Genomic DNA, 20248 nt, shown 5'->3' on the forward strand with positions numbered 1-20248 from the left:
CGGGTACCGCCTTAGCGAAAACCAATAGATACGTACAGTTTAGCGAAGTGAAATACATTTACACTTTAACCAATTGGCTCGCACGTATGCAGTTGCGTATGTAACATTAGCCAATTAAAATTGGTTTCTGGACAAGATTAGGGCGGGAGAAACGCTTCAATGGCCCAATCCGCTCTTTAGAAATCTTATTAGGGCGTGGCTTTGTCTCTGAAGAAAGGTTAGGTTTTACCAGTAAACCGAGCTGAAGAGGATTGAATTCCAGGTTGACAGGAGGATCCCTGCAGTCAATTGGAAGGTAGTTTTGGTATATAATGTGACATAATGTGATGTTTGCAAATACGCGCGAGGTGTGTATAATTAAACAACATGTAATACGTCACATGCATGTAAATGCGTGGCAAATGTACGCTGTAAATGGTGTCTAATTCAGCAAATTGCGAAACACAAGCATGCTGGTTATTAACACATTGAACGTGTCTCAAAAACTAGTGAGCTGCCTACCTAGACAGCATATCTGGGCGTCGTAGGCGAGCTTGAAGAGACGAGTAACTTACGCTGCCCAAAATGTTGTTGAACGTTTTGAAAGCTGTCTGTTTCAAAGGCGCTAAAATGAAGTCTGTGTAGGCAGCTAACCAGGATTCTTGGGCCAGGAACAGACAGATAGCTAGATGAATATGAATGGATGAATATATATGTTAAGGTTTTAATTCATGCATTTGATCACTGGACCACCCAGTGTTTAAAATGAAGACTGGCATGCTGTGCAATGGTGTGAAGAAGGTGATCATCTACTGGTGGGTTGGTTTGAATAGATGCATTGGGCAAGGCCAGTTATTTTAAGGCATCGAGCTGCTGATATTATTATTTAATATATTCTGATCTTGTATTCTGAATATTGATCTGTTGAGTTTGTTTTATGTTGCATGTCTTTGCTGTCAGCCAGTATAATTGCATTGCTTCTCCTTTTCTCTGATGGTTTCAGTCTTAAGTAGCTTACTTTTAAGTGTTTCAATCCAATTTGCTCTTCAGTAACACAATTGTGCCTCTCATTTTCGGTGATTTGATGGAAATATCTAAGATTTAGCCTAAGCTTTGACATCTTCTGGATTCATCTGAAAATTTGACAGTTCAGCTGGCCATGCATATTGTGTATTAGGCCTATGTATGGCATTCTATATAAAAGTAAGTTAATGCATGTATGATTGCAATCATAAACAGTGCACCAGTGGAGCTTTCTTAACGTATGCTTTTACCATTGAAATATTCTTGCAGTTTTGTACGTTGCCCAAATTTGCTTTTGAAATATGGGAACAGCTGCCATATGACTCATTTATTGAAGTTAACTACACACAAGCATGTTGTATTTGATTAGTTTCATATAAGGCACACACTCATTGTTTACAATTAAGTACCTGATTTAGTGCCCTTTGGCTCGCTGTAGCCATCCGTTTAATCCCTCACAGAGACCATTAACCTTTCTTGGCAGTGATTTCAGATTCAGAGATTATTTGGATGTGAAACATTCACATGTTTCTTCCATTTAGTTATAAATATACTGTACCTAGTCCACTACACCTAAATATTTATAAGAAGTGTGGAGTGACTGGAGTCCAGTACTTCTCAGACTATTGGCTCATTTACTGTACATAGGCTGCATGTACAGTACACATTTTAGTGATATTTTTACTTGCTTTTTACTGTATTTTTCACATTTTGCATTTTTTTTCACAGCCATCCTCTCTCCCAGACCAGCAAGATGGGCAAAAAGAGCAGAGTGAAGACCCAGAAATCGGGGACCGGTGCCACAGCTGCGGTTTCTCCAAAAGAGATGATGAATTTAATTTCTGAACTTCTGCAGAGTGAGTATAAAAGCATTCTTCATGGCTGCATTCCTGCTCTGAAATACCGTTGCAATGATTTTCTCCCATGGATGTGTGCATCGCTGCTACACAAAAGGCTTTTGTGATTAATCCATAATCGCATTGCATGATTGTTATAATATTTTGTTGTGGTGTTAAAGATGCAACTGGATCCTGAAAATGAAACATCTTCCGTGTGAAGGATTTCCTAATGTAGAAGTAAATCTATGTAGTATTTAATCATCTGTAGCTTTTATACAAACGGAGCCTCCTGAGGTCGTGCTCAAGGGTACGGTGGTACTTCATGGAATCATTTGGTCATCAATCTACATTTTTAAACCATACATCAAAAATCTCTCCAAAATAGCATGTCATTTTGGGAAGGACATGCATTTGTTTATATCAAAGACAATTTGCGGTCTGTGCTCTGCAAGGACTTTTACCAGGCCGATAGATGCCGCAACATTTTACAAAAGCAGCCGGAAGAGAAAATGAATCGGCCAGCATTTGGTTACTCCAGGAACTAGAGCACTAAGCTATTTCCCCACAGTCCCCTTTTGGATTCTGTTGATCCAAGCATAAGTGATTGATAAATATAAATTATTGGAACGTTTTCTTTTCTTTTCCCCATTCAGAGTGCAGCAGCGCTGCTCCCTCTCCTGGGAAAGAGTGGGAGGAATATGTTCAGATCCGAGCTCTGGTGGAGAAGATCCGTAAGAAACAGAAAGGTACGTTATTGCTTCACATGAATATGATTTAGCAGTTCTCGAGCTTTTATGTAGCGTGGTTTTCCCTTTGATTTGCCATTGGCTATTGTTAAGCATTTAACCGTCCTAGTTGCAAGAATAAAGAGGACGGAAAAACAGATGGTGTGGAACTTTTAATAGTTTACCCAGATATGAAATTAATTCTGTCATTTACTTGCTCTCGTTACTTTTTTTTTTCTGTGGATAAGCTCAAAATGAGATATTTTGGTGTGTGTGTGTGTGTGAGACATGATGAGGGTGAGTAAATATTGACAGAATCTCAACTACCTTTACCAGCAACATAAAAGAGTACAAGAAAACTTAGCATAAAAGATGGCTTGTTGTACATTTCTTTATTTGATAGAATGAATTTGATAACAAAATGCACATTACATGGAGTAAGTTGATGAAACAAACACAGAAGTAGCTTCAGTTATACAGTGATGTAAAGACTTGAGAATGATCCTATCACATTACTTGATAAAATACTCAGTGGGAGTCTCTGAGATGTGCATTTAGAACACATAAATATCCATTAGAATAAACGTTAGACAGCACATTATGCAGTAAGATATACAAGAGTAATATGTAGCACCGTTTAGGTTCACTTGTGTGGTGTTACAGCAACATAATACAGCAGAGTGCCGTTGAATAATGGAATTCATTACAGAGAGAACTTCTCACGCTGATGTTCAATATACATACAATAGCTAAATCAGCTTGTGATGGGATTGTATTATTTCCTCAGGGATGTCTGTATCGTTTGAGGGAATCAGGGAAGACTTTTTCTCCGAGCTGATGGCCTGGGCCGCAGAATGCGGGGCTTCTTGTGATGGTTTTGAGATCTCCAACTTTGCAGACGAAGGATATGGTCTGAAGGCCACCAAAGATATTAAGGTTGGTGTTTTTCCTCACCTAGTCCGCATACTGAGGATAAGTTGGATGAGTCGAGACTTGATAATACGTTTTTTGGCTCTTCTTAGCCAAAATAAGGTACAGTATGAACCAGGCGTCATGCTGATAGTGTTCTTAGCATCACACACACACTTCATGGAAAATTATGGAGATTAGATCCCTTGCAAATTATATGTGCGATGTGCTTGCTTTTTCTGCCCACCTACACAGCGTTCTGTCATATATTCAGTTGAGGGCTGAAACAAGTAATCCAACCTGTACTGTATTTTGGCACTGGCAGTAGATTTATTTTTTTATTTTTTTTATTTTCCCATTAACCTTGATAGTGCTTTAGGAGTGAAAGTGCTGATTGATATGTAGAGGTTAACGATTGGTCATATTTTACCTCCAGACTTGATTGGGTTCAATATTCGGGTGGTTCTTTAGCTAATTGTTATTTACGAAATGTAGTTTTACACAATATTTCAAAGGTTTCTATTTAAAATAGTGGAATTTGAATGTGTCAGGAAAGAACTAGCCCTGTAATCAAAATAAATCTTTATTCAATTGTACATTGTAACAATTGGAGCTTTTGAATGTGAGTTTTTGACCGTGTTATTTTCATTTCTGTCCATTTCAGGCTGAGGAGCTGTTCCTTTGGATCCCTAGAAAAATGCTGATGACTGTGGAATCCGCCAAGAACTCTGTCCTTGGTGAGTTTCGCTTAGTGTAGCAATGCCAGTCTTTGACCTTAAACTATGACAATCACATGCAATACCACATTGAAACGTGCAAATGTTTCTCTAAATGACCACAAGACATTTATATAAATATTACCTTAATGTCCCATGTTAAATACATCTTTTAGCTCCATCAACAGCATCTATTGATTACCACAAAAAATGTATTTGACTCGTTCAACAGATGGTAATACATGCAAGTGTGTGAGGCAAACATGACACAATTTTGTTTCTATGATTTTTTTTCAATACGATATTTTTTATTTTATGATAATAATAACAACAACTTATTTTTGTTGTATTTTAAAATTGTCCTACCATGTACATGTTAATTAATGTTGTTTTCACACTTACAAAACATTTGATTTAGAACTAGTGCTGTTTTAGTATTATTTATACTGTATACAGTCATATTTGCTATTATTTGCTTTTATTTTTCATTTTATTATACTTTATATACTTAACTTTAGTATATTTGTAGTATATTTTAGTTTCGCTTTATATATATTTCTGTCTTTTTTATATTTTTATTTAGCTTTAATTTTCACATTTTATTTAGCTTTAATTCATTTTTAGTAATTTACTATTTTTTGGTAAAATTATTTTAACTAAACTAAAATAAAGTTTTTCATCTATATATATATATATATATATATATATATATATATATATATATATGTATGTATGTATGTATGTATGTATGTATGTATGTATGTATGTATGTATGTATGTATGTATGTATATATGTATGTATGTATGTATGTATGTATATATGTATATGTATATGTATATGTGTATATATATATATATATGTGTGTGTGTGTGTGTGTGTGTATGTATATGTGTGTTTTATTTCAGCTTTATGTAAATTGCTGAAAATGTTTTTTAATAGTTTTAGTTAACAATAACAACACTAGTTGTTATCCGAACCATTTGCAAAGTGGCACATTTTCAAAATGTATCTATACTGTGGTTTACATGACCCGATATAAACTTGAATTAACTTTCAAACAAACCAAGCTTTCTGCTCAATTAAACACGGGGCCACGTCAAAAAGGTAGCGTGAAAACAGCATAATTGTAAGTGAAAAGAATTAGTTCTGTTTTAATATCTGGAAACCATTGCAGACAGACCCCTAATTGAACCTTTATTCACAGGGCCGCTGTACAGTCAGGACCGGATCCTACAGGCCATGGGCAACGTGACCCTGGCTCTACACTTGCTGTGTGAACGGGCCAATCCCAGCTCTCCCTGGCTGCCCTACATCAAGACCCTGCCTGCCGACTACGACACCCCCCTGTACTTTGAAGAGGAGGAAGTGCGCCACCTGCTGGCCACACAAGCCATACAGGATGTGCTCAGTCAATATAAAAACACAGCGAGACAGTACGCCTATTTCTACAAAGTCATCCATGTAAGTCTCAGCTATCTCAACTGTCTATGTACATGCATATATATTTATTCATTCTTTTCATTCCTTCATTTGGCTTGATTTTTCATTTAGAGTGTGAGAAATGAAAAAGTGACTTTCAACCACAATCTTAACTGAGTCTGATTGCACTACCAAAAAAACATGAATACATTTCAGTCATTAAAGCCTCTTGTTGATTGCCAAATGCAATGTGGTGTGATCAAGTGTTTTATGGGTTAATTGGTTATTGCATACTGTTTTACATATTTACCTACTTTTCAAAGAAAAATAACTTCAGCTGTTATTACAGACCTAACTTAAGCACCTACTCTCACATTTCAGCTACACAAAAGTACAAACTTTCTTCAGTAAACTAGAGTTGTACTCGTACGTATGGCAGTTTTGATGAGTGCGGCGACTGATAGCCCTATCTGTGTCTCATGGACTGCAAGCCATTTGAGTGCAGGGTTTTTTAAGCAATCAGCGTGACAAGTTATTCAGACTCTCTAGCCACATGAATAGCTGTCCTTTACACTGCTGTCTGCTGAGGTGAGGAAATCCAGTTTTAAAAGGATCCCTGCTGTTGAAGGCACATTGGAGATGGGTAAAAGGAGCTTTATAATGCCCTCTTGCACCCAATTTCAGGGCCCCTGATAAGCTGCCATTGACATGGCTCAGAGATGGTGCTGCAGTGGCAATCTTTGACCAGCAGGGGGAGATGTTTATCCCTCAAAGTAGTGTTCAAAGCAAATCATAAGTGGGCTTGAATTAGTTTTTTTTTAAATAACTGCATGTCTGAAGTTTTAGATTTTAGTGCTAGAAAAAAACTTATATGCTAATGCTAATGCTAAATATATGATACTTTTTGCTCTGTTACAATAAGGAATTATAAATAATATAGAAATAAGAAATTAAATAGGAATGTACTTTTAGCCTATAAAATCTTCTTGTTACTTTACAAGTAAAGATTTCTGATTGTAGATATCTCATTGAAACTAAACAAAAATAAAGTTTTGATTTTGCATAAGTCCAGTCAAATATCAGTGCTTAATATTCCGTTGTAGCGTCACCTGGCAAGTTCTAGGATGTATTTTATTTCCACTTTGTTAACAAAAAGGGCATGATATTACTATAAAAAGTAATTTCAGTGTTATGCAAATCTTGAATATGCAGACACATTGAGATGGCAGTTCATTTCAACGAGCCTGTGATCTGTCCAATAAGTTTTATCCTGGTTCTTGGACCTCCTCTTAGCTATTAAGGAAGCAATAATATGCTCTTCCCAGTTCTCTCCAATTTTCATTCGAAATCTTTGCTGGTACATTTTGTTTCTTTCATTAGATGACTGTCAATTAGGGAAAAGAAACTAATATTTCACATTACTGTCAAGATAAGGCATCAAATATTCATGCAGATAGTTAATGTATTTGTCATTTTGTCTGCAAATCTGTTGACATTTTCTTTATTAAATGCTTTCTAGTTTATAAAAGGGGGTGGAAGTGTAATTAGGAGCTGTATTATTGTTTCTCCGTTAATAACTTTAATCAAGTGTATTTATACTGTTTTCTATACAGCGACTGAGGCAAATAACAGGAAACACAATAAACCGAAATGCATCTGCTACTTTAAGCCGTCAGCATCAGTCATCCGAAAGTTAATCAATTTGTATATGTAGTGAACGATTTCAATTTGAATATGTAGTCCATTAGGTGGCAGAAGTGAGTTAAGCTTCCAAGGGCACTGGTCTAAATGAAATGTTACTTCCTCCGAAACGAACTTGGTAAAATAAAGCTGGAGGAACTGATGACCTCTTAGCGCAATGAATTACACATTGATCACACCGAGTAAACCTTTTAATGAACAGAAGGTTTCATTCTCTGTGTGTTCAAACAGGAGTTCAGAGTTACATGAACATAACTCTTTTGCTCATATAAAGCTCTGGGTTTTTTTTTTTTTCCCAAAGATGTTCAGTTGAGGGGGAGGGTTGTTTTGCCGGCCCTTCGGTGAGTGTCCTGTCCGCTCCTCTCCTCTCCTCTTGGCTCTTCAGGTTGGGAGCCAGTGTCACTGTAATGACTACTGTCAATGTCAGCCTCTCTTCTGAGGCGGCCGCAGATGACCGGGCTGGAAAATTAGCTTGTCGCATTGGCTTTGAATTGAATTGACCTGAATGTACCTTCCACACATGACTGACAACCCCAGCCCCCCTTCTACTTCCTCCCACTGCCTGCTTTATCTGGTCCTTGCCCCCCCCTCCCTCCTCTCCTCGAGAAGAAGTGAGAAAGCAAGGCCCTTCACCTGCTGGAATTGAGTAGCTTTTTATATATTTGCCTGCGTGAAGAGGGATAGGCGGTTGTCAACGCCGAGCGCCCTCGGAGGAGTATCCAAGCGCCTCCCGTGTCCGCGGGGGACCAATGATAACCGTACCTTCCTCATTGGGGCCGGATGCGTGCATGTGTGGGGGAGGTGAACCTCATAAGGTGACCCCGGTATGCAGCGAATGCAAAGTAACCTTGGCATGCTGCATCTGCCGTTGTTGATGAGAAATGAACAGGGTCCCAGTGGTATGCTCTCATCCCACCCCCTCTCCCTAAACCTGAGAAGATATCTGTCTGACCTTCCTGATGCAGCCCGGAAAATGAGGGGAGAGTTTGCGACGTTGAACGACGATGTAGGCATGCGTCTGTTTCGTCATTTTCAGTAACGTGCACAAAGTCAAGAATTGAAACGGTCGGCGTAACAGAAGTAAGATGTTAAAAATCAATCCTTTTTAAACCTCAGCATGCGCACTGATCAAGCTCTCTAATACCGGCCATGGTGGCGGATGGGGTGCTTGGGGATCTCGGCTCCAGAAAGACCTCCTGGAGGCCACCGGCCAATTAGCCGCGTTTCCCGCCGTCCTCGTTAAGGAGAGCAGGCACTCGTGGTGGGAGCTTTTGTTTTCTAATTGATTTACAGGGCCGTTCCCCCCTCGTCTCTCTCTGAGCCGCGGTGCCATTGTGGCACATGATGAATTACCTCTCTCTGGTGATGCTAATGCATCACAAGCTGAACCTGCAGCAGTGCAGCTGCCCTTTATCTCCGAAAACTACACCTCATCAAACGTGCCGTCTAAAAGTACCTCTGTTTCGTCTCAAACTACCTCTCTAGTCTTTACATGAGCACATTTTATGTTTTTCCAGACTTCGAGGCCTTATCCTATCCCCACAGCACTCAGAGGGATCCGGGCGGACCTCTTCGTGGCCTTTCTGCAGCCAGGTTCGCCCTCCCCCCCCGAGGTGTATCACTCTGTTCAACTAATTATTGCCTTAATTGAATCTATTACGGTACTTGGGCACTCGAGTATTTGGCTCTCAGAGGACTGAAAATATCATTAACTGCTCTTTAACCCTTTTCAGGTGGCCTGTAATGGTTACCGGTGCGCAAAAGTGTTTTTTTTTTTCTTCTACTTTGTTTAGCTGGCTTCAGCACATCCTCTTGCAAGAAGTCTGCGGAGAACCGCTTGACTCTCTGAAGATTTGCCCTATTACTTCCATCAAAACCTGTAATATGCTTTCCCCCCCATCCATACATGAACCACTTCCCTACATCTGCAATGTGAGGCTCAACCCAGGACACAGAATTCTGACTTGCCGGCTTTACCCAGAGCTTATCTTTTAATGGTTGTCCGTCAGCGTACGTGAGCGATGCTTCCAAGTCAGCCTGTTTCTTAGAATTGGGGTTGAAATGAAAGAAAGTGGTCAGGCTTTGCTCTGTTATTATGTCATGCTTTATGAAATCACAGCTGACCTGTACACCTTCATCCACCTGAGTGTGTTCACCTTTGCCTGGTTACTCACAGCAGAGGCAGCCGATGTACATGTTCTCACACTCTGCTGTAGGGCTACAACAATTTCAAAACTGGACTCTACTCTGCCGACACACTGAGTTACAGGCAAAGATATGATGTGACCACACTGTGTCAGTGTGTGTGGGTTCCAGAGCAGCAAGGGGGAATACGGGGCTCAATTAGTGTCAGGGAAATTGATTAATGGGGAGAGACGTGGAAGGTAAAAGTTATCCACTTCTTCTGAGCGCTTGCATTTAATGCTTCTATTCCTCAGTTTGCGAGCCTAGTGGTGCAGCTTGGGTTTGCGCCCTCTTTCCAGTATGCGCAATAAACTCCAGTAAACTAAAGGAGATATTTTTGGAACACTAAAGGAGTGTTCACGCTACTCTTTTCCATACAAAAAAAGCATTGTTTGCATTTAAAAACACCATAAAATAAGTCTTTTAAAGATACTATTCACTGAATTTTGTATTCAAGCTTGATGAGTCGTTACAGTAGGGATTCCCCAACTTTTTGGTCAGCCGAACCCCTTTGACTTAGCCTAATCTTAGGGTGTACTTCAAATAAGTATTTTAAGTTAATGTTTCCAGTTCTTTGATTTTGGTTAATGGTTACATGACTTGCAGGTAAACAAATACTGTAAACTATTTAATTTTTTAGTAATTGTTTTATATTGATTGCTTTTATTTTAACTTTACTTTGTTTTAATCTATTAACTTATCAACTCATGAATAGGGCTGGGATTCCAATCCTGGAACCGCATATTTGTTATAAAATAAAAATTTTGATTTCTCTTATCGATTCCTTTGTGTGCATTTTCATATAACTTTAAACCATTCAAGCGCAAGAAGACCCACACACATCCAAAGCGCACACACAGAAAAAGTGATTTTAAGTAAATGAGGTCTCGCATGCTGTTTTCTGTGCTGTGCGCACATCCAAAACGTGCGCACAGAAAGCTGCCTCACACGGTATAGTGCGCAATACTGAACTTGATTTCTCTTCCACGTCTATTTGTACTTGAACGGACAAATGATACACACAAAAATGTCAAAATATCCTCATAAACATCGTTGATTATGTCTTGAGTGAAGGTAAACAGTTGACGAAAACGCATGTGTAACAGTATATTGGATCCGCGCAGCTCTTAAAGTGACAGCAGCCTAATATTCCTGCTGCCGTTATTCAAACAACTAAAGACAGAGAAAAGTTCTTGACTGAATAACCTTTGTAACTATATTTGTAATGTATATTTTATTTATAAAGTGCAGTGGTTTTTACATTTGATTTATAGTTTCTGTACCTGAATACCTGAAAATCTTAATTTGTTTATTTCAATCATCTTTCAGTTGTATTTATTTGTACGATTGCTTATTTGTTCTTTTAATTACTGAGTGTTTACTTTAATGCTTGAACTTTATATTAATTAGGCTAGTTGTTTTTGTTATGGTATTTTTAAAGTGTTCTTTAGCCTCTAGATTTTTGTTCATGGTGTTCAGCTACAATGTTTTGCAATACGACTTAGAATAAATGTGAATGGTATACAAGTTTTTTAAAATTAATTTATTTTTTAACTTTATTGGAATCAAAATTAGGAATCGATAAGAATCACAATCGATTTTTGAAAAAATTCAAACAATACCCAACCCTACTCATGAATTTGGAATCATCGAACGTGTCTATGTCAAACTTGGCACAACGTGTCTGCATGAACTTTGATCAGAAATGTGATGCTGAATGTTGATGTAACATTCAATTTAAAAAAAATTTTTGCAGATGAAAACCTTCATGTCAAAGACACCTCTTTATTATGGAGGTTATTTTGTATTCATATCTGTAAGTGATTTATATTTTTTGAAATCTGCAAAGTTCACATTTTCTTTTGTTGTTTTGTTTCCTGTGTCTGTTGGGCAATCTTATCACTCGTTCTGTGTGATGGACTGATCACCTGAGTCGTGATTATGATATTCGAGCGCAAGCTTTTTGATGTACTGTGTTATATACATATCAGCACCATTACAGTTTTCACAGTACCTCATTGTGGAGTACAGTGCTTCATTTCACAGGACAAGCACCACACACACAGCCATGAGGGTACCTGTGGGGGAAAAGAAGAATATCCTTCACTCTCAGCTTCATACCTACATCTATTTTTATGGCTCATTTTGCATGTTCAGGAGGGTGCTACGGGCCGGCTGAATTAGACCCTGGCATTCTTTGCTCCCTACCTTTTTTTTTTTCCCTTTTCTTCGGGATTGTAGCTTTTTTTTTTTTTCCCTCTCCATGACACCCGCTGCAAATGAGCCCTTGGAGGGAGCGAGTCTGTGGCTTTAAATGTAGATTTCTGTGGCACCAGTGGCTCTCTGTCACACAAATTGATGAAGCAGATTTATGACGGCTGCTGGGCACAACAAATTAAGTTGACAGTGATGTATGGGGGGCTAATGCCACCATGATCCTTGCATAGCACCACTGGACGCTCTTTGCCTGGCTACACTCTTGTTAGGATCTGTTAGGCAGCCACATAATGAAATTCCACTGACTGATTTGTGTTTTTTTTCCCTCTCTCTCTCTTTTCTTTCCTCCTTTTTCCCCTCTACCTCCATATCTCCTCTCTGGTCCTTTACTCTCTTTTCTCCTTTTTCCTTCCTTCCACTCTCTGTGTTCTTCATCTTCAATTCCCAGACTCATCCGAATGCCAGCAAACTGCCCTTGAAGGATGCTTTTACCTTTGACGACTACAGGTTGGTTGAAATGTCCTACTATGTTAAAAAAGGAAGTTCTCTTCCCTGCTGAGGTTCAAAAAAGGAAAAGAGCAGGAAGATGAGCCGTAGGTTGGTTGTAGGGCTACGCGATGGCCTTTAAAAATGAGGCGTTTGTTCTCATTGTTCTTTCATTAGCACCAAATTATCTGTGAAGGAATAATTTATCATTGGTCCCCTTTCATCTTCAGATTGTTGAATATGATGCAAGTCTGTGCTCCCGTTGGGTAATGTGTGAAGAGAATGGAATAGCGTCTTGTCACAGCTAATGTTGTCTTCGGTGGACTTCAAGTTCCTTTTAATAAATTATGTCCAGATTATTTAGACTAGATCAGTAAGAATTTTTTTTCTCTCTTCTGGACAAATTCAAATTTAAGGTCATTATATTGCCTGATGCAAGCTATTAAAGCAGCTGTATTCTGTACTTTAAAAAAAAAATCTGAAGTCCACTCGTAATGGAGGAAGATTTTCTTTCAGTTGTAATTTAGTTTTACATGACCATTTTCAACCGTCTCTCTGGCCTTTAGAATTAAAAAGGTAATTTTTATCCTTGTACATTTAGGAATTTTGTATGCAATTGACCCCTGTTTTGATTAATTTTTGCAAATTAAATGCGCAATAGCACTGCCTATTCAGAATACTAAAGGCCTTGGTGTGTAAACATGGGCGTTGATGCAATAAAGTCCAGATGAAATCAATACTGACCCCATTTACTTTGTTCACACCCATTACTAGACAATTAGTTCACAGAAAAAATGACGTGTCTTCATAATCTTCAGCTGAATATACTTAACCTCCAACCGTCTGTCTGCTGCGAGCAAGAGATGACATGGAGGTGCTAAAATCAAGCCCCGTCTGCATTTTTTTTTTTCTCTCTCTCTCATTTCAGTCTTCAATTTCAATCGGAAATGCATCACAATATTTCGGTTCACATCGCAACAGTCCGGTTCACATGAACTTTAATGTTCTAAAGGATATCTGAATTACCTGCTTTTGCAGCTTAGTGTCCATACATGTTTTTTGGGTAGACTGGAAATGGAATTTCATGTTATTAATTATAAAATAGGTCGACATCAGATTCCTGTTTTCCATTATATTTCCTTTTAACATGTACAGCAGTTTTAGTTGTGTTTTGAATCTGTAATGAAGCGATGCCATTTTGTTTATCAGGTGGGCAGTGTCTTCTGTAATGACTCGTCAAAACCAGATTCCTACTGCAGACGGAAGTCGGGTCACACTGGCCCTCATCCCTCTCTGGGACATGTGCAACCACACCAACGGCCTGGTGAGTCCATAGCACTGCTGCAAAACCAACAAAGAACTCCCTGTCAAATCATTTATGGGTAGCAGAAGGTTTTTGCAACCAATTCAGTTCAGCCATTTTTTTTTTAAATATTCCTGCATGACATGGACGTTTACAGTGCTTTCACTTGTATTGCAATCTTGAAGTACAGGGGTTAAACATTTACTTTTAAGGAATGCGGGCGCAAAATCTAATGCGATTTTTCGGTAGATTATGCCTTCATCCCAAGGGTTCTTTTATATTTATTTGGATAATTTGTCTTTGATTGTGCTCAGCAGCTCTTGCCACAGAGCAATATATCGCCTCTGTTCATATGACTCTGTAATGCACTTATATCCTCAAATGAAGTTTTGTTTCAAATTACCATGTGCATTGAAAATCACGGTCATTAAAATGTGTAATGAATTGTTTTTCTGGTAATCCCCTGGTTAAGGTCTAATAAAAACATATTGCATTTTTTGGTAGCAGTGTTTTTCGTACAATTTACTCAAAGATTATTTGATTTAGTTGATTTCTGAAGATTTTGAGAGATTTAATAGTGAAGGATTGTATTTGTTAGGGTGTGTTATTTTAACAGGTTGGCTCTATAACCATTAGTAAGTGCCATTTTATTTGCCTTTTCCCACCCACAGAAATATTTAATGAAATAGCCTTGCAGTATTGGTTAATAATTGTTTGTATTTAACATTTTAAAGTTGGGAAAAAGGACAAAAACAGAAAGGTACATGTTTTTGTTGACTCAAGCTCTGTTTATTAGCACCTGATATTAAAATCTGTTTCCAGTGATGGGCAATTCCGCGCAAAACTGTCACATCCATAACGCCAACTAAATACCATTGCATTGTGTTGGCGTTATGGATGTGACAGTTTTGCGTGGAATTGCCCTGATCTGGTAACAAATGGACGGTGAAAAGGTGTAAACAAAATTCAGTAACAATGCCAACACTTGAACTGGGAAAAGTGGCATTAAAAAGTGGCTTTTGATGATGTCAGTGAACAGATAAGTCTTAGAGACTGTATTTCATATAAAATAAGGTGGAACATTTCATGAAAAAAGCCTTACAGGAATCTTGAACTTTAGTGCCATTGTACTGCTTAATTATTGAAACTCATTCTCCATTTGTTCATGTGAAATATTATTCATATATATATACACTACCGTTCAAACGTTTGTGGTCTCATATTTCTTATCATCAGTGTTAAAAACATTTGTTTAATACATATATTTTTTCAGGATCCATCGATTATTAGAAAGTTCAGAAGAACAGCTTTTTTTGGAAATATTATTTTTTATATCAATGTGAAAGTCTTTACTGTCACTTTTGATCAAATTAATGCATTCTTGCTAAATAAGTGTTTTTTCTTTAAAAAAATGACACGCATGTATGCATACAGCTCTCATATAGCTGAATCTTGTATTAATATACTTGTAAGGTATATGACGTGACTCAAATGTTAACAAGACTTTTTTTGTTCTGTTCTAGATTACGACAGGCTACAATCTAGAGGATGACCGATGCGAATGCGTAGCTCTCAAAGATTACAAAGAGGGCGAACAGGTGAGTCTTACAACACCATCACAGCAGCTCAACTGTTTACAGGTCCCAATTAGGATGACCATTGGTCTTTTACAGCAGAAATACCTTGGACAGTTTCACATCTCTCTATGCGATTGACAAAAATCAGCGGGTGGATTTCGTGCCATGCACTGTCCACCTAATGCTCTTGTACATTTTCAATTTCTATTCGCGCACTCTCACCTCGCACTATTGCTCTATGCTTGTGCTTCCGTGATGCATTTATCAGCCAGCAGCCATTACGAAGGCCCGGGGGTAATATCAGAGCGGAGGCATTCAGATCCAGCCATGGGGAGAGCGGATATGCAGGGCACACTGTGACAGGCCAGGTATACACCCCCCCTCTCTCCAGAATGTGAATTATTTGATAAGATTCGCAGAGACAGCCAGTGGAAGAAGAAAGAGAGTGCGGGGGCCGGCGTGTGGGACTCGGACAAGCGTTGGGGGGAGTAGGAGGGGCTGTTTCAGGAGCGTCGCTCCGTACAGAGCCGTTTGATCCCTGATTCCTGCTGCTGATTTCGCACTGGGCCGGAACTCACTGTGGAGAGGCTGAGAACAGGATTGAACTGTGCTTCTCTCTCGCCCCCTCTCTTTCTCTTCAGCACTATGTTTTATCTCTCTCTCTCTCTCACACACTTTCTGCACAGCATTATCTGTAAATTTTGTGGATGTATTGTTGAGGGGAAGACGTGAGCGGTGTTTTGAGAGGACGGTTGTGTGGGAAGGAAGTTTTTTTAGGGCTAAATTGCCACTGTGTAAATTGCATCCATTCCCATAGACCTGTGCGTCCAGGTGTCCATGTCTACTTCCACTATGAAATAAAAGGCAGTGCCAATTATGCTTTGTTGTAGTAATGTGTCAAATTACAAAGTTCTTCCCTTTGTTTTCCCTCAGATCTACATATTCTATGGTACGAGATCCAATGCAGAGTTTGTGATCCACAATGGTTTCTTCTTTGAGGACAACGCACACGACCGCGTGAAAATTAAGCTGGGTGTGAGCAAGAGCGAGCGTTTGTATGCCATGAAGGCAGAGGTTCTGGCACGTGCAGGGATTCCTGCGTGAGTATCCCGTACAGAAATGACACATGATCTATGTAGAGTCAGGTCTTTGACTAGCTTTGTTTTAATCATTATTTTAGTGTTTAGTCTAGTTTTAATTCAATATAAACGTATCAGACCTCATAATTGCATTGCATAAATTAGGTATTTATTAATTAAATTGTGAAAACCTTTTTATAGCTGATAAATTTTCCCTCCATTATTATTTTCTTCAGTAAAGATGAGCCAAAAGAGGCAATGGAAAAAGTGTCTGTCATTTATGCTTTTAAATTTTGCCATCATATGATTTGTTTTCCAAGTGAATAAGAAGTTTGAATAGCCACTTAAGGACATGTTACAAAAATTGGTATTCAAGTTTTAGAACTTTTTAATAATAAAACTAAGGAAATTATTATTATTAGCTGATAGATAACATCAGCACTGGAGGGCAGTGTACATGTAATTATTTAAAAACAAATTCCTCCATACATTAGAAAAGCATTTTTGTAAATGTAATGTGTAAGGTATTCGAATCGCATGTTAACATCCGATTCAATCCTGGCTGTCTCAGTGGTGAGTTCTACTGCTGCAAGAATCATCATCCAAGTGTAACAGAATTACAGTGCTGTAAAACCTCTTCTATTGTGGCATAATACTATCAGTGAACTTTCTATCACACAGATCAATATCCTTTAAGTCTCTAAAAAAAATCCACACAGGCCCATATGAAATTACCTTTTGATTCAGGTCAGAGTCTAGATGCTTCTTTTCATCCCCCTGTAAGTCAGACAGGAAGAGGCCATAGATATGCTCCAGTAATTAAACGGTAAATTATAAATGATTGAGCGTGTTTTTAAAAATGCATCAAGTTCAGTGGCCTCTCATCGCTTCAGATCAATCAGTTGTCATGCGACGGGGAGCAGCGCCGCGGTCTCGTGCAGGCAGGAGGCTTCCATTAGCACCTGCCCGTTCCGCTGGAGTTAATTGGGGTTTAATTTGAGATGGGTGGAGGAGCGGGGGGGGAGTCAGTTGGTGCTTTGAACCCTCTCCGGTTCTTCTCCTCCTCAGGTCCAGTATCTTTGCCCTGCACTGCAGCGAGCCGCCCATATCCGCTCAGCTCCTGGCCTTCCTGCGTGTCTTCTGCATGACTGAAGGTAAGAATCTTTTTTTGTTTTTGTCCTGGTACCATCACGCATGGCACTAAGGTACACCAGTGGTCACCTATGGTCCATAAATCAGGAAGTGAGATGCCTTATTCCATATCACATCCTTGCACTAAACTAGACAGGACAACGAAGCCTAAACACGTTCCCCTCAGGTGTTTAATTGATCAAGACAGTGTGGTAGATGTGTGGAAGGACTGATCCAGAGTCAGTTAAATATTTATTAGCATCCATGTAAGAGAAGTTTTTGTCATAAATCCCATAAAGCAAGGCCATGTCCTCTGGCAAGACCTCTTAAGTCTGAGTTGATCCATTATTCAGAATTTTTATGTTAATTTTTAAACGAAGCGCGGCCCCTGTGCTGGGGGCTTCTTTTTTACTGGTGTGACAGGATTCAGCGTTGTGCACGTGCGACGCACTCGTTCGGCAAGCCCTTTCATCTCGTTAGCAGCCGTGTAATCATACCTTACATAATCGTCACAGATCAGACCTGCCGGCTCACTTGCACAGCAGATTACTCCCTTAACTAGAGAGGTGTGCATTTCTGATTGCAGAGGAACTCAGGGACTACCTGGTGGGCGATCACGCCATCAACAAGATCTTCACCCTGGGCAACACTGAATTCCCTGTCAGCTGGGAGAACGAAATCAAGCTGTGGACGTTCCTGGAAACACGGGCTGCGCTGCTTCTCAAAACCTACAAGACGACCTCAGAGGTGCTGGAACCATCTCAAACAATATCTGAACTTTTCACACAAATATTACAAAGCATCTTTAAGTTGTTGAAATGTTTAAATTGCATAGGGAACAAAGGTAGCATATGCTAGAAACATTTCATATTATCGGTTACACTTTATTTCTGTAGTCCATTTTAGACATTCTACTAACTATAAGTGATTTTGCAACTACATGTTAACACAAGCCCTATTCAGACTGACTAGTTTTCATGGAGGACGTTAGAGAAATTCGTGTTTCACAAGGGTACTTTGTGATTTTAAACACAACTTCAGTAAATAATTCCAGGGCAAATTACATAGTGTTTTTCGGCAAACTAAACGGCCCTCTGAGAAATCTAATCATGTCTGGATGCTAATGTCTCGATAGCAGACATTGTGCTTTAGTTTCATTTCATTTCAATATGGATGGTATCCGACGAAAAAATAAAATTATAAAATTAATAAAGACAAATCGTGGAAACTGCAAAGACTGCCCATTTTAAAATCAGTGTCTATTAAGATACTTGTCTAGATGTCTCTGCTCAATTATGTGGGTTTATTATAAACATCCACTTCTATAAATTCATGAGAAGTTTATTTAAATAGGGTTTTAATAATAAATGAAAGGTACATCAAGAAGTAATTAATTAAACACATACATCATAAGTGATGCACACAAGCATAGCCGATGACAGACGATTTTTTTACAGTGAAAACAGAAATATTGTGAAATAGTATTACAATTTAAAATAATAATAAATAAATAAATAATTAAATAATTTAAAAAATGTTATGGCAAAGCTGAATTTTTTTGCATCCAACAGCATTTATTTGAAATATAAATATTTTGTAACATTACAAATGTCTTTACTGTCACATCAAAAACAACAAACAACTTTTTTGTGATAACTGATTTTGTAATCTAGCAGTTCATTTGTTACTGATTGTTAAACAATAATGCACTGTAAAAAGTGAATAGTTGGATCAACTTAAATTACTTCAATTGGTAACACCTAAAGAAATTAAGTTTTCTCAACTTAAATTATCACGTTTTATCGTGAAAAACGTGATAATTTAAGTTGAGAAAACTTAATTTCTTTAGGTGTTACCAATTGAAGTAATTTTTTTAAGTTGATCCAACTATTCACTATTTACAGTGTGGTCAAGTTAGCCAGTATCGTCATTATTTTAAGATCTCTGTTGTTATCTCGATCAGGAGGATCGCTCCATGCTGGAGAAGCCCGACCTGTCCCTGCACTCCCGCATTGCTATAAAGCTACGGCTGGCGGAGAAAGAGATTCTGGAGCGCGCCGTGTCCTGCGGTCAGGCCAAGCGCCTGCACTTCCAGAAGCAGCTGGACGAAGGAGCCCCGCTGCCGCTCTACGAAGAAAGTGACATCGCCCTTTTGGAGAACGCCGATGCCAAACTCCCCATCATCCTGCGCAAACTGGAAGAAGAAGACGAGCACGTTCAGGAGGAGATGAACCTGGCCGAAATCAAGCCCGACGCTGCGTGCCTGGACTCCTCCAAATCCCCTGTTCTTAACGGGCAGTGTAAAGATCTCAATGGTACTCAAGAGGATCCTCCAGGAAGTGATGCAGTGGTGAAAGGGTGTGAGGTTGAGAAGCACGACCCGAGTACCAAACGAACTGAAGGTGAACCAAAAGATGGTGGCAAATAGTCATGACCAGAGCGCGGTGGCAATCTTAGTTCCTGCTATTTATTTATTTTTGTTTAAGAGACTCACAAATAGGAGCAAACGCTTTCTAAACAAAAAAAATGCAGAGGTTTTCAGTTTAAATGTTTTTTTGTTTGTTTCGTTTTTTAATAAATGCAGCTTAAGTATGAGCTAGCTCAAGCTATTAAAAGCCTGTTGTTTTATTTTATTTTTATTTTTATTTTTTGTTTCGTTTGAGTTTTTAATCAGTGCCACAACTTTTCTTTTGTAGTAGCTTCACTCGTGCTGCCAGAAACGTTCCTGGTAACAAGGTGGCGAAGTAACCAATCATAAGGACTCCTGTCTAGATGAAGGCTTGCTCAGACTTCACAAAATGAAAAAAAATATATATATCGAAGACTTTAACATGGTAACGTTGCCAAGGATGTTTCTGTTTAGTCATCTAAAATGCTGACTTAGGGTTTTTTACTTCTCTCTAACCAGCCGTTGCTGTAGATCGTGGCAGAAACATGCTTGACGTTTAGTGCCGCTTGA

The 20248-nt window shown here is 38.8% G+C and overlaps 1 protein-coding gene across 1 annotated transcript; it reads left to right on the forward strand.

The window, feature by feature from the left end:
- The first annotated feature begins 211 nt into the window (after positions 1 to 211).
- On the forward strand, positions 212 to 19788 carry setd3 (SET domain containing 3, actin histidine methyltransferase). The gene is made up of 13 exons (XM_079854028.1): positions 212 to 295; positions 1732 to 1859; positions 2495 to 2587; positions 3354 to 3502; positions 4140 to 4212; positions 5397 to 5653; positions 12162 to 12220; positions 13409 to 13523; positions 15026 to 15100; positions 16013 to 16179; positions 17227 to 17312; positions 17876 to 18036; positions 19253 to 19788. The coding sequence occupies exons 2-13, from the start codon at positions 1757 to 1759 to the stop codon at positions 19715 to 19717; spliced, it is 1803 nt and encodes a 600-aa protein (XP_079710154.1). The 5' UTR covers positions 212 to 295; positions 1732 to 1756; the 3' UTR covers positions 19718 to 19788.
- Positions 19789 to 20248: the final 460 nt, after the last annotated feature.

The sequence above is a fragment of the Squalius cephalus genome (assembly GCF_949319135.1).
Source record: "Squalius cephalus genome assembly, chromosome: 20".
In the NCBI taxonomy this organism is placed as follows: domain Eukaryota; kingdom Metazoa; phylum Chordata; class Actinopteri; order Cypriniformes; family Leuciscidae; genus Squalius; species Squalius cephalus.

Excerpts from the sequence above, each read along its gene's own strand:
- setd3 (XM_079854028.1), top strand. The coding sequence starts at position 1,757 with ATGGGCAAAAAGAGCAGAGTGAAGACCCAGAAATCGGGGACCGGTGCC. Across the intron at positions 3,503-4,139 it reads AGGCCACCAAAGATATTAAG|GCTGAGGAGCTGTTCCTTTG; the intron begins GTTGGTGTTTTT and ends TGTCCATTTCAG. Across the intron at positions 4,213-5,396 it reads CGCCAAGAACTCTGTCCTTG|GGCCGCTGTACAGTCAGGAC; the intron begins GTGAGTTTCGCT and ends CTTTATTCACAG.